Source organism: Trypanosoma cruzi, genomic scaffold (assembly GCF_000209065.1).
Source record: "Trypanosoma cruzi strain CL Brener 1047053517035 genomic scaffold, whole genome shotgun sequence".
Taxonomy (NCBI): domain Eukaryota; phylum Euglenozoa; class Kinetoplastea; order Trypanosomatida; family Trypanosomatidae; genus Trypanosoma; species Trypanosoma cruzi.
In genome coordinates this window covers 60,516-72,243 of record NW_001849510.1, presented here as the reverse complement: position 1 = coordinate 72,243, position 11,728 = coordinate 60,516, and the positions used below count along the sequence as shown (strand labels likewise).

At 51.8% G+C, this 11,728-nt stretch overlaps 3 protein-coding genes across 3 annotated transcripts, besides 12 other annotated features; 2 read left to right on the top strand and 1 right to left on the bottom strand.

Moving 5' to 3' along the window:
* Positions 1 to 3,547: a mobile genetic element.
* Positions 1 to 3,983: a sequence feature (heterozygous, non-Esmeraldo-like haplotype).
* Positions 3,556 to 7,742: a mobile genetic element.
* Positions 3,984 to 5,833: a sequence feature (areas merged during assembly that could not be assigned to a particular haplotype. This can correspond to areas where the two haplotypes were merged or to regions with more than two copies in the genome that were merged during assembly.).
* Positions 5,834 to 7,164: a sequence feature (areas not merged during assembly with more than two copies in the genome that could not be assigned to a particular haplotype).
* Positions 7,165 to 8,345: a sequence feature (heterozygous, non-Esmeraldo-like haplotype).
* Positions 7,669 to 7,740: a mobile genetic element.
* Tc00.1047053508737.210 (hypothetical protein, conserved) lies at positions 7,971 to 8,789 on the bottom strand (the record flags this gene model as incomplete). Its single annotated transcript, XM_812590.1, has 1 exon — positions 7,971 to 8,789. The coding sequence occupies one exon, from the start codon at positions 8,787 to 8,789 to the stop codon at positions 7,971 to 7,973; it is 819 nt and encodes a 272-aa protein (XP_817683.1).
* Positions 8,346 to 9,121: a sequence feature (areas merged during assembly that could not be assigned to a particular haplotype. This can correspond to areas where the two haplotypes were merged or to regions with more than two copies in the genome that were merged during assembly.).
* Positions 8,809 to 8,874: a microsatellite.
* Positions 9,122 to 9,722: a sequence feature (areas merged during assembly that could not be assigned to a particular haplotype. This can correspond to areas where the two haplotypes were merged or to regions with more than two copies in the genome that were merged during assembly.).
* Positions 9,412 to 10,866, top strand: Tc00.1047053508737.200 (hypothetical protein, conserved; the record flags this gene model as incomplete). The annotated part of the gene is made up of 1 exon (XM_812589.1): positions 9,412 to 10,866. One exon carries the CDS (start codon positions 9,412 to 9,414, stop codon positions 10,864 to 10,866), a length of 1,455 nt encoding a protein of 484 aa, XP_817682.1.
* Positions 9,723 to 11,728: part of a sequence feature (heterozygous, non-Esmeraldo-like haplotype) that runs on past the window's edge.
* Positions 10,944 to 10,973: a sequence feature (AT_rich).
* On the top strand, positions 11,185 to 11,727 carry Tc00.1047053508737.194 (ARP2/3 complex subunit, putative; the record flags this gene model as incomplete). The annotated part of the gene is made up of 1 exon (XM_812593.1): positions 11,185 to 11,727. One exon carries the CDS (start codon positions 11,185 to 11,187, stop codon positions 11,725 to 11,727), a length of 543 nt encoding a protein of 180 aa, XP_817686.1.

The following is an 11,728-nucleotide window of genomic DNA, read 5'->3' as shown; positions in this document are numbered from 1 at the left end:
AGCGGATTGCCACCGACAGCAAGGCCCGCTATCTACAGTTACCGACGCCCGACTGTGAGGCAGAAATGCAACGGACAAGGAGTCAATTCTTCCTCCTGCTCCGAGAGCGCTTGCGCAACACGTATCTACGTCGCATCAGCAAGTTAAATCCAGACGAGCCACTCGCATGGAAATACATTTCCGGACGAAAAAAGGCATCACTTCCATCTCCTACATCAATGTTATTAGGAGATGGTCAACACACTTATAAAACAGCAAGGAGAGCAGCGAATGCTCTCAATCGCATCTTTCTTCCATTTCACCCCTCTCACAAGGCAGTTAGGTTTTCCAAAGGCATCAACAGACAGAGTGCATCCTTGAACATTAATGCTTCTTTTCTTTTTGGGCAGCAGAACAACAACGAGTCTGCCGCTACATCTACTTCAGGTTCTTCGCTCTCATCTAGTTCTGAGCCACAGGACAACAGCGAGTCTGCCACCACATCTGGTTTAGTTGCTCATCTTCACTCCCCTCTTGATGCGCCTTTTAATCGTACGGAACTGCTTGCTGCGCTGCGTAATGCGCCGTATGGCAAGGCCCCGGACCGGATGAAGTCCACAGTGAGGCACTGCGACATATTTCGTCAAAGGGCCTCCGATTCCTTCTTCGTTGCGTTAACCACAGTTGGACGACCGGTACGATCCCGGTTGAGTGGAGACGCGCTACCATCGTTCCACTCTTTAAACCCGGTAAGTCGCCGGAACTGCTTGAGTCATATCGACCCATCAGCCTCACTTCCATTGTGAGTAAGGTTGCTGAGAAAATGGTACTGAAGAGGTTGCTTTGGGTGTGGACGCCGCACCCCCACCAGTATGCATATCGTAGTATGCGTACCACGACGATGCGGCTGGCACACCTGACACACGAAGTGGAGCATAATAGAAATCACTATTTCCAAGTGAGCCTTCCCAAGAAGAGCGGTATTGGCAATCAACTCCGCCACAGACCCCATCGGACTCTGCTGGTGCTGGTTGATTTCAACAAGGCTTTTGACTCCATAGATCATCGAGTCCTCAGTCGCTTGCTGGCTAATATTCCGGGGGTGGATTGTAGAAGGTGGCTTAGAAACTTTCTATGTGGTCGCTACGCGAAGACACGAGTTGGCCACAGACACAGCGATCGGCGTCCCATGCTGCGAGGAGTTCCTCAGGGGTCCGTGCTGGGACCGTATTTGTTCTCCCTTTACGCACACCCACTTCTCAATCTGCTGAACAGCTTTGCGGGTGTCACAGCAGACATGTATGCGGACGACCTCTCTATTATCGTTAAGGGGCAGTCCCGGGAAGACGCCATTCCCACTGCCAACATGGTTCTTGGAAAGCTGCATGCGTGGAGTCAGGAAAATGGTCTGGCCATCAACCCGTCAAAGTGTGAAGCTGCTTGGTTCACACTATCCACGCACACGGAGTCAGATTATGATCGTGAAGGAAGGTGGCCCCTGGTAGTGGCTGGATGCCAAATCCCAGTCATGACCATGGGGGCATCGCGAACTACGAAGCTTCTCGGCATGGATCTCGATCCACGACTGACGCTAAATGTGGCGGCCACCAAGCAATGCGCTGCCACTTCGCAACGGATATCGCAGCTACGCTGCATAGCGCACAAAGAGGCGGGACCATCTCCACATGACCGACGCACGTTCGTCATTGGATACGGTGCTTCCAAATTATGCTATGGCAGCGAGCTCATATGGGCAGTAGCGACGGATTCAGCGAAGAATGAGATGCAGAAGACGTACGCAACTCTAGCACGCATTGTCAGCGGAGTTCCGAGCACTGTCGACCCGGAATCCGCACCACTGGAGGCTAATATGCCGCCGCTCCACGTCCTTTGCCTGCACGCGCGGCTCTCAATATTTGAGAACACACGCGCATGTCAGATGGACTGGATGCGGAGACCCCCGCCTGAGCCACCACCTCGCGCCGGTTTCCGCATCTCGCCATTATCTCGGGACGAGCTATATGCCTTTGCAGACGCATACACAAAGGACTATGGCATCACCGAGAGCTCACCACGCGAAGAGCGGTTCTTTCGCAGCTCCATTCCTCCCTGGTTTGCGGCCTCCGCACACCGGGTCACCATCGGTGTGGAACTTCCGATAGACCACTCAATAACTGACGAAGAGGAGCTGATAAGGGAAAAGCGCAGAGTCAGCGAAGAGGCTCTAGCGCTGCACAGCCATCGTTCGTGGATACTTGCGACCGATGGCGGTGTCGGCGTTCCCAAGTCAGCCGGGGTTGGAATACTGCTTTCATCCCTCAACTCATCGGGGATAATAGAAAAGGCCAGCATGAACTGCGGCGCACGCCCATGCAGCTACAGGACGGAATCCCGTGCGCTGCTTCTAGCCCTAGAGAAGCTGATGATTCCTCGTATCCGCCACAGGCATAAAACCCTGCTTGTGGTTACGGACAGTCAGTCTCTTCTAGCGGCTCTAAACAAGGGCCCGCTCAGTCAGACAGACTGGACAGAGGATCAGATCTGGCAGCGTCTCTTGACACTGACGTGTGCTGGCTGGTCCGTGCACCTGCAGTTTTGTTACGGACATTGCGGAGTACATGCTAACGAGCTTGCAGATCAGTATGCGACGCAGACTATGGAAAGTGGACAATACACGGAGCAAGGAATCGCACCTTTATGGCATACGGATCTGCTGACATGTTTTACCACCCAGCTCACCAACAAGTGGCGTAGTACCATTCGTCAAGACACTCATCGCTACTTGCTTTTCGGCACAAGGCCATCCGATCTCAGCGGTAAGGACCTGATCACTCAGGAATTTCTACACCGTCAGGAACTGGTCCACCTCGCAAGGGCAAGGTGCGGGGGATCTGAGCTCTGGGGCCGACTATACTGGGCCGTGAGAGATTGCACGAACCAATGCCGATTCCGCAACATCTCACCGGAACAGTCTGCATATATGCGCTCTAACAACGATCCAACCGCACCGGGGACGGACACTGTTCCCCCGTCGGCGAGGGAGGAAGACGTCTCTCCAGTAAGGAGACGGACCCTCACACGCCGTCGGAAGGAGAAATGTCCGCACTGTGATTCCACATTGACGGGATTCTCGGGTCTCGTCAGTCACTGTCGGTCATTTCATCCGGAACATCCCCCACCGCTTCCCGAGCTCAAATGTGATTTCTGTGACATGGTTTTCCCCACACGGAGAAGCACCGCACAGCACAGAAGTCGCTGCGCACACAACCCAGACGCCACACGGCATCGAAACAGCAGTGCCAGGAGGCGATCTCTGCTGCCGCAGGATCAGCCAGCTTCCACAAGCACGCCAATCGGCCCGCAGGAAACCTTGCACCATCTGCTTCTAGAATGTCCGGGCGCCTTGGCTGTGCGTCAACGGCTGGGCATTGAACAGGACCTTCGCCTCGGAAAGTTCTCTCAATGGCAGTTGCTTCATAGCAGGAAACTTTTGTCGTTGCTCGACCACCTCTTCGGCACTCAGATGGCATTGTATAGCTAGACGCGCTGATAAGAGTAGAAAAAAAAAGAACGGCAAATTTGGGGCACTCCAACCACAAGACTCCGCAACCACCACCCCTTCGCCAAGTCCTGAAGTGTAAAAACACGACCGTGTGATATGCCGTCTGCGGGGTTTTACGCTGGCCATACGTAGGAAAAAGGATATCTGTATTCCGCGAGAGTCCAAAAACCCATATATCCGTTGCAGCTCCCGCGTCGTGGCGTGCGATTTCGAGCTGCCTTTATTCGCCGCTCCTTGCAGCGAAGTGTTGTCCATCCAAACGTCCATGGTGGATGGCAAGATGGCGATAAAGGCCGATAAGGCTAAGCGTACCGCGCGTGCCTCGGCCTGCATGATAAGAAAGGGCTTCTCTTCCATTTCTCCTCCAGGCAGTTTTAACGTCGCCGGAGTCTGGAATAAAAACGGCTCTCCATCCATGGAGCGATGCGTCCGTGATGATGGCAGCCGATGCTTTCTCGGTGGGCTTGATGATTCGCTGACGATTGTTCTCGATGGTGTGCCGCAATCTCTCGCCCAAGCCAACCGCTGACGGCGGTAGGTTCGCCGGGGATGTCTCCAGCACAATCCCTTGGTGAAATGCCGATAATCGTCGTCGCACTGCCTTGATGAAAAAGTAGTAGTCACATAAACGCGTGCCCAAAATGGCCGCCGCGTACAAAAAACGTGACGCCATAACTCCATTCCCGCGACGGTCAAAGAATTGAGCGCCGGCATGGCGCGTAAAGACCGGACAAACCTTTCACTCAGGGATACCGCACGGTGAGTGTGATCAAACTGCACCCCAGAAAGGTGTAATGCGTAGCGCCCGATTCCCGTTCCTCCCCCATCGATGCGCGACAACTGTCCGCATTACGAAGCGCTTGGGCCTCCCACAGCGTCACATCGCTTTTCGACCCCTGCAATGCGTATATTATCGATCCATACGTCGATACGCACCAATGGAGGTGCAGCCCAGAGGGGGTGAACCACTGTCGTCACCCCCGCAATTGCTGAAGTAATAATAATCTGGAGAATTTCTGGGCCCGCCTTGTATCCCACCGGGAGTCGTGTGAGCTCCACCAGCGTGCCGTCCTCCACGCGGCATCGAAAGAGATGCCGAGTCTCCCGCGGTAAAGAGATTATGAAGGACGACCTTACATCCAGGCAGGAAGCGGCCTCAGCCATCACAGGTGGCAAATAATGGGAAATGTGTAAAAGAGGAACATTCGCCTCGTAAGGGTCGTCTCTGTTCTTGTCGCGTGGCCACGCGATCCATCGTCGTCGTGAGCCGATGGTTTTCTCCTCCACAACCGAAAAAGATAATATCCATCCGCCTGTTATTGTGGACGAAGCGTCCTCGACTATTCCCACCTCCCTCAATAATCGTCCGTCAGCGGTTGGAATCCTCCGTGAGCCTTCGCGCGCTTTACCGGAGGAGGATAAAGTTAAAGGGGACCGCCCGACGAGTCCCCATGCTTGCATGAGCCTCTCCAAGGTTGCCGGGTTCAACCGAGTTTTAATCCACTCTAGGTTCAATACGGGCACGTTGACTTGCTGTAACGGGATAGCGTGTTCATCTTGTGGAGTGGCCAGACGCGTCCTTGTGGCGCGTCTCTTTATTGTAGCAGCATGATAGTGATTAAAAATCATGGAAAAAACGCTCCTCCGCTCTCAACCAGGGTTACTGCCCTTCCGCGGCTTCTCCCTTTACATCAATGCGGCCAGCGACGACACCTGGGTCAGCAGTGTGGTGTACCTCCCCAAATATCGAACAGTATTCTGGGGAAATTCGAACGGGCCGACGTGCTTCGCCAACTGCAAGATCACGTGTGAGGTCTAAATCGTGCGTCCCCACGATTTGAGCCGCGCGTCTCAACGCGCCGCGTTTTGTGGAATGCGCCGTGGCTTTCCAAGGAACCAGAGCTCGTTCCACGTGAGCGGCCGTAAGGTTCGTGAGCTTTTCGTTTTCTTGAAGTGTCCTGCATAACGTTATAGTGTCTAACGCGTCCTGCCCTCGTATCCTGACGAACCGCGGAGCACGGTGGGGATGCGACCTCGCCGTCTTTCGCGCCACGGACCAGTCCAAAATCAAGGCCCCGTCCGCCTCCATTGTGAAATTGTTGGGAGTTACAGCCGCAATCTCGGACCAACAACTCGCCGTTATCCACGCAAGTCGAAAAAACACGTTGCTTCCAATCGGTCCGGCGGCGGATATATTCGTCCATCTCTTCCTTTGTTGAGGGGCGCGCCTGCTTCGTCTCCGTTCGCGCCGCAATTTTTTGTAACCCCAGAATCATCATGCCCAGCGGGGTTGGATTCATTTGCGGCATTTACCACAGCATCCTGGCGTACCGCAGTCGGGTCGATGGCGCCACGTCGACTATCGCCATCAGAAAGGCCGCACAGCTCTCGTCCATCGTGCGTCCTTGCGTGCGGCAAAAAGTCTTGAATTGCCCCGCGAGAGACATTCCACGCTCCCACGTTGACGGCGCCCACATCTCTCGAGCCACCTTGTTCCCTCTCTTCGGGTGGCTGGCCCAAGGCGGAACTGCCGGTGATTCGTCGTACCACATTCGAGCGTCGTTGGCGGACAGGCTCCATCGCCCTTCCCGACGATTGCGTCGGGCTATTTGAATTACCGGATGGAGCGTCGGCGGTTCGGCGCGACGTCTGTGCGGATTGGTGGGGGGTGGCGGAATGGATGGGGCTGCCGTCGTCAGCATTCATGGGCGGCGGGCGGCTCCTCCGCCGTTTTTTGATGGCCGTCGGCGCCTCGAGTAAATTCTTCTGGATGCGTCGCGGAAGTGGCATGTAGACGCGTCGTGTCCATAAATGCGACACAATTGACATCGCAACGCCCGTTGCGCCCCTCGCCGTTCCGCGAGAGACTGGGTTGCCCTCGCAAAGACGCCCAACTTTTGAACGGCGGTGTAAAGTCGGGCGCGAATGTTGGAGAGCGGGATGCCGGGGTCGGATGCCATCATCAGCTGCATCCGGAATGCCTGCAGTAAAGGGTCCTACCCAATTTCATAAAACTATCGGTGAGATCCCACTCCGCTTCCAGCGCGCCGATCCACGCAAAAAAACAGTCGAAGGCAAGTTGAGCCTGGTCTTCCGCCTGTTGCCAATAACTGTATGCCCCCCGGAAGTCGACAACGGCTCCGGAAACGCCCTCATCCCAAGCACGCGAGGGCCAAGTGGCGACGTCAAATGCGCATAAACTTCGTGCCTCTTCTTCTGTACCGGAATCGGCGTCCAAGGGGGAGGTGCAGGAAGGCAAAGGCATCAAGGGATGGAATGTTGTCACCCAAAGTTGCCCTGAGACGTCTGGGGAATAGCCTGCCGTCTCTCTTCCGCCGAGCTTCGCCGAGCCGTGCGTAACGGCGCGCCCCCACCATCACGCAACGCGTTTGATGCGGCTGTTTGGTGACGCCGTCTTCGGTCGTATTTTGACGCGTGACTGGTCTTTCTGCAAGACCGCTCCGGGTGGCGGAGGCTTCTTCCCGGCCCGCCGTCTCCGCCTCTCACGCGACTCGCCGCGCCTCTCTGGAACTAAAGCGTGCCCCTCGTTGATGGGGTTGGGCGCGGGTCGCCTCCAGCTGCTGTTTGCATCCGGCGAGCGCGTATCCCCATTCTGAAAGAAGGCCGTCGGTGACCGCAATGTCAGACTCGCGCGCCGACAAGTAATTATGCGCCTCTTCCGCCGGCAAATAAAGCTGAAAGCTTCGATTCTGCGCGTCAACGACGGCGTGGGCGCAGTCGGCCCTCCAGCGCTTCCTTTCAGCGATGATCGGCCCTTGTTGGACACCCAACTCCCGGGCCGCCCACACACGATGGGCACAAGCACTTGGGCCTCGAAATTTGGTACTTGGGGCGCCCGGGGACGCGCAGCATGTCCCGTAAGACTCGAATTCTCCCAGGGTTTGGTGGTAGATTTTAAAATCAAGCGTAACCCTGTCATGGGGGTGGCCGCAGTTAACGTCGCATCCGCAAGCCCCGGTTTCGTCAATGAATGTTAGCTGCGCCTGGATATCGCCATGCTGGCGTACCAACTCCAAATGACGGGCGTCAATGTCGCTCCGCTCGGAGGCGGTGTAAAAGGAACCAATGCCATTTCCCTAAACCAACCTCGCTGTGTCTGTGAACTTCAAAATAAAAAATAAAACATTATCTGCCCGCTATCGGCTCCCTAACCCCCTAAAGTCGTGCTCTTCCCAAAAATCAATTCTCTTTCCCAACGTTTTTTCTTTTTTACTTTCCCCCCCCCCCCCGTTCTGAGAAACTGCACGCACAGAGCGGCGTCCCTCTGCTAAGGTCGGCATCTAGTCCCGTTACCTTCTTCATAATTAATACACGCAGGGATGCATGTCGATCGTTAATTTCATGTAAATCACTTCTTCCTTTTCATTCCATTCGCTTCTTTTGTCCCCCGCACCATCGGCGACGTTCCCTACGAGTGTGTCAGGAGTACCCCGGGTTTCAGGTTTTTGTCAAGAGTGACGGCGGCCGTCCAGTTGTCCACAAGCTTTGCGATGTACACAACCGCCCACTCCTTGTTTTTGTTCACGCGTGCCTTCAGCGTGTTGCCCTTGAACAGCACGCAGGCCGTCTCAAAGCCCAGGGTCCCCGTCCAGCCCTGCCCACGGCCACACACCACCTCGGCGCCAACCAGCACGTGATGGGGGCACTTCGGTATCGGCGTCACAAAGCTGGTCGTGCACGAGCGCAGCTTGTTCGTGCGGACCGCCAGTGCATAGCCAGCATAGGCATAGCGGCAGCCGAGCGTCAGGTCGTAGTTCTTCTTTCCGTCCAGGGTGCAAAGCGCACCGCGTCCCACTTGGCAGTGAGGCGCTACGGCCGTCGCGACGCCCACCTCCACAGTTTTGTTCACCAACTTCGCGTGCGACGACATGCGAGAGGGCATCACGAACTCATGGGAGAGCTCATACTCGCCATTTTTCCTTCCCACAGCCTCCACCTTGTGGCCCTGGCAGAGGTACGACGCCGTCAAGTTGACATTGCAGGTGCTGGGCTCAAGCGTCGCCTTCAGTGCGGCGCCGCACCTTGGAGCGTACTCCACATCCACGCTGAACTTGCCATCGGACGTTGCCATGGGGTTCACAAAGAGCTTGTCCTCTGGGCCCTTGAATTTACTCTCCAGCTTCCACTTCTGAGCATCGCTGTAGCTCTTCGTGAGCATGTCCTTCACATCCTTGTTGAAGTCCTTGTAGAGAGTCAGGGACTTGGCGGCGGCGAGCATGGGCGGCATATTTTACTGGAATTCGCTGAATAATAATAATAATAACAATAATAATAATAATAATAATAATAATAATAATAATAATAATAATAATGAATTTAACGTATAACGCGCTGGCGAGAGAAAAGGAAGAACGGCGAGAAAATAGTGACTTTTTGCCGTTGGTTTGTTTCTTGCCTTTTCTTATCTTTTTCAAACATAAAAAGCATTTCTTTTTGGCTTGGGGAAGGAATCTCAGTGTATTCAACTTGTTTCCTTTTTTTAGACTGCTTTTTTTGTCGTTGTTCGGGGTTAATTCCTTCGGCATACTTTTTTTCCGCGCTGTGTGTTAGTAAGCGTGCCGTTGGCAAGCACCAGGGGTTGCACAAATGTCAAAGAGGGGGCAATTATCCTAATGGCTTTTTTTTGTGGTTCACCGTCATAACTATATCTCAATATGCGAATAATTCAATCTCATCATTTTGCTTAAAAAAAAATTTCTTGTGTGTTTTGTGAATTTAAGCTATCAAAGGAGCATTTGGCTCGCTGTGGGTGGTCATTATATTTCATTTTTTGAGTTGTTGGATGTGGCGGTAATACACGAGTAGGAATTTAAATAATGAAAGAGCCTTATTGAGTTTCACAACCCAAAATGATTTTTCTGCCCACCAGTACATATATATTTTTTTCTTGTTCCACAACTTTTTGCGTGGAGTTACCACGGAACGCGTCAACATTTTTTTTGCTTTTTGTGGAAGCCTCTTTTTACCTTTTTTCTTTTTTTTTTTCTAAATTGTTTTGGAAGTTTTTGGCAAGGGAAATGGTTACCATGTCCAATGAGCGTTTGGAATTTATGCGGCATCTCGGTATCACAGAGGAAGATGTAATGGATCCTTTGTTGGTGAAAGGCGCGAATGGGAATAAGAAAGGATTTAATGAAAGCCGTTTGGACGGTGGCCGGACTCGTGAAACCTCTCTGGATGTGAATTTTGTCAATACGTCTAGCACGGCATTTCCGATTGTTGATTCATCTGAATCCAACGTGAAGCCTTTAAAAAAAGATAAGACGCCTCAATGTAAGGGAAATAATGGAATATCTACAGCTGGACTTTCACCTGAGCAGTTGAAGGTCGATGGAAACCGGGCATTTGGGGAGGGACGCTACCGCGAGGCATTAAACTACTACACGGATGCCATAGAGCTTCTTCTTGAAGAAGGTAATTACCAATTGAGAGAGAAGGGTCATCTAAATGCGAAGAGTAATGGGATCATTGCATCTGGATTTGGTGCTTGTGATCCAAGGACCGTTTTGCTTGCTGCCTTGTTCAGTAATCGGTCGGCTTGCTATCTCCAGGCTGCAAAACAAATAGGAGCAGCTGAAGCTCTTGAAAGTGCCATCCGAGATGCGGATCGCGCGGTTGAGCTCCGCCCAACGTGGTTTAAGGGCTATTCTCGTCAAGGTGATGCATTTTTCAAGATGAAGAAATACAGTCAGGCAGTAGAGGCGTATGAAATGGCATTGCAGTTCGACCCTGGGAACAACAATCTTCTTCAGTCGGTAGAGGAAGCTCGTCAGCGTAGTGCGACAAAGGCTCGGGAGAGTGTACAGAGCATAAAAAAACAAGCCACTGTTTCACGTGGGGAGAGAAATGCCGCCTCGGTTAAATTTGTTCCAGTTGCGGTTCCCGCATCTGCTAATGTTTCTTGCAACAATACATCTATGGGGAGGCGTGATAATGTACAGTTCAAAACTACTGCGCGCCAGCTTTGGAATGAATTTAAACCCGAGGTTGAAGCTTCTGTTCACCAACCTACTGGTGATGACTACAGAAAAGAACAATTGCGATTATTTCGCGAGCAGAAAGAGCGGGAGAGGAATGGAGTTGCAATACCACCCAGTGGTGATAACCGCAGCAACGAAGAATCACCTTTGAAGGGGAATGCGACAGAACAGAAATGTTCGGGAGTTAATGTTTCAGGAACCAACACAACTCCCAGGAGGGGGCGACTTGACTTTATACCGCAGGAGTTTTCATCAGATGCAGCTGCGGCATACCAGCAGCGTCTTCTTGAAGAATATAGGCGGAGAAAAGCACAACGTATGTAGAATTTTACGATGCCGCATTTGATGTAAAAATGGTACAGAATAATAGTGAAAGAAAAACAACAACGAACTATATCCTCTTTAAAAAAATTCTTTTTTTTTTTTTTTTTGAGGGCATACGATGTTATCAAAGAAGAATTTACGATAATAGTTGTGGAAGATGGGAATTCGCGCAAGGTATTGCGATGAAGCCTTGAAAAGAAAAAGTATTTTGAATGTGTCTTTTATTATGGCATTTAGTGCACTTGCTTTTTATTTTATTTGATGTGGATCCTTTTTGCTTACGTTGATGCTTTTTAGAACACTTTCTAGGGTAAATCAATGGCAACCGCCTATTTGCCTTACTACGACTGCATCAAGTGTACGTTGCACGCGGCTTTATGCATCGGGAATTATCCTTCATGTACCGTGGAGCGTCATAATAAACCAGAAGTTGAGGTTGCAGACCATCTGGAGAATAATGGTGAAAGAAAAGTACAAGATTTCCTTCTTAACCCTATACGCATTGTGCGTTCAGAACAGGAAAGTTGTCTTATTGAACCTAGTATAAACAGCACACGCATATCTGTATCGTTTCTCAAGAGCGACGCTATTGCGGAGATTATTGCCCGAAAGTACGTTGGATTTTTAGCTCAGCGAGCCAAACAGTTTCATATCTTGAGAAAAAAGCCTATTCCGGGGTATGATATAAGTTTTTTGATTTCTCACGAGGAAGTAGAAACAATGCATAGGAATAAGATTATTCAATTTATAATTACTTTCTTGATGGATATTGATGCTGACATTGCTGCAATGAAGTTGAATGTGAATCAACGTGCACGTCGAGCAGCGATGGAATTCTTCCTTGCATTGAATTTCACATGAA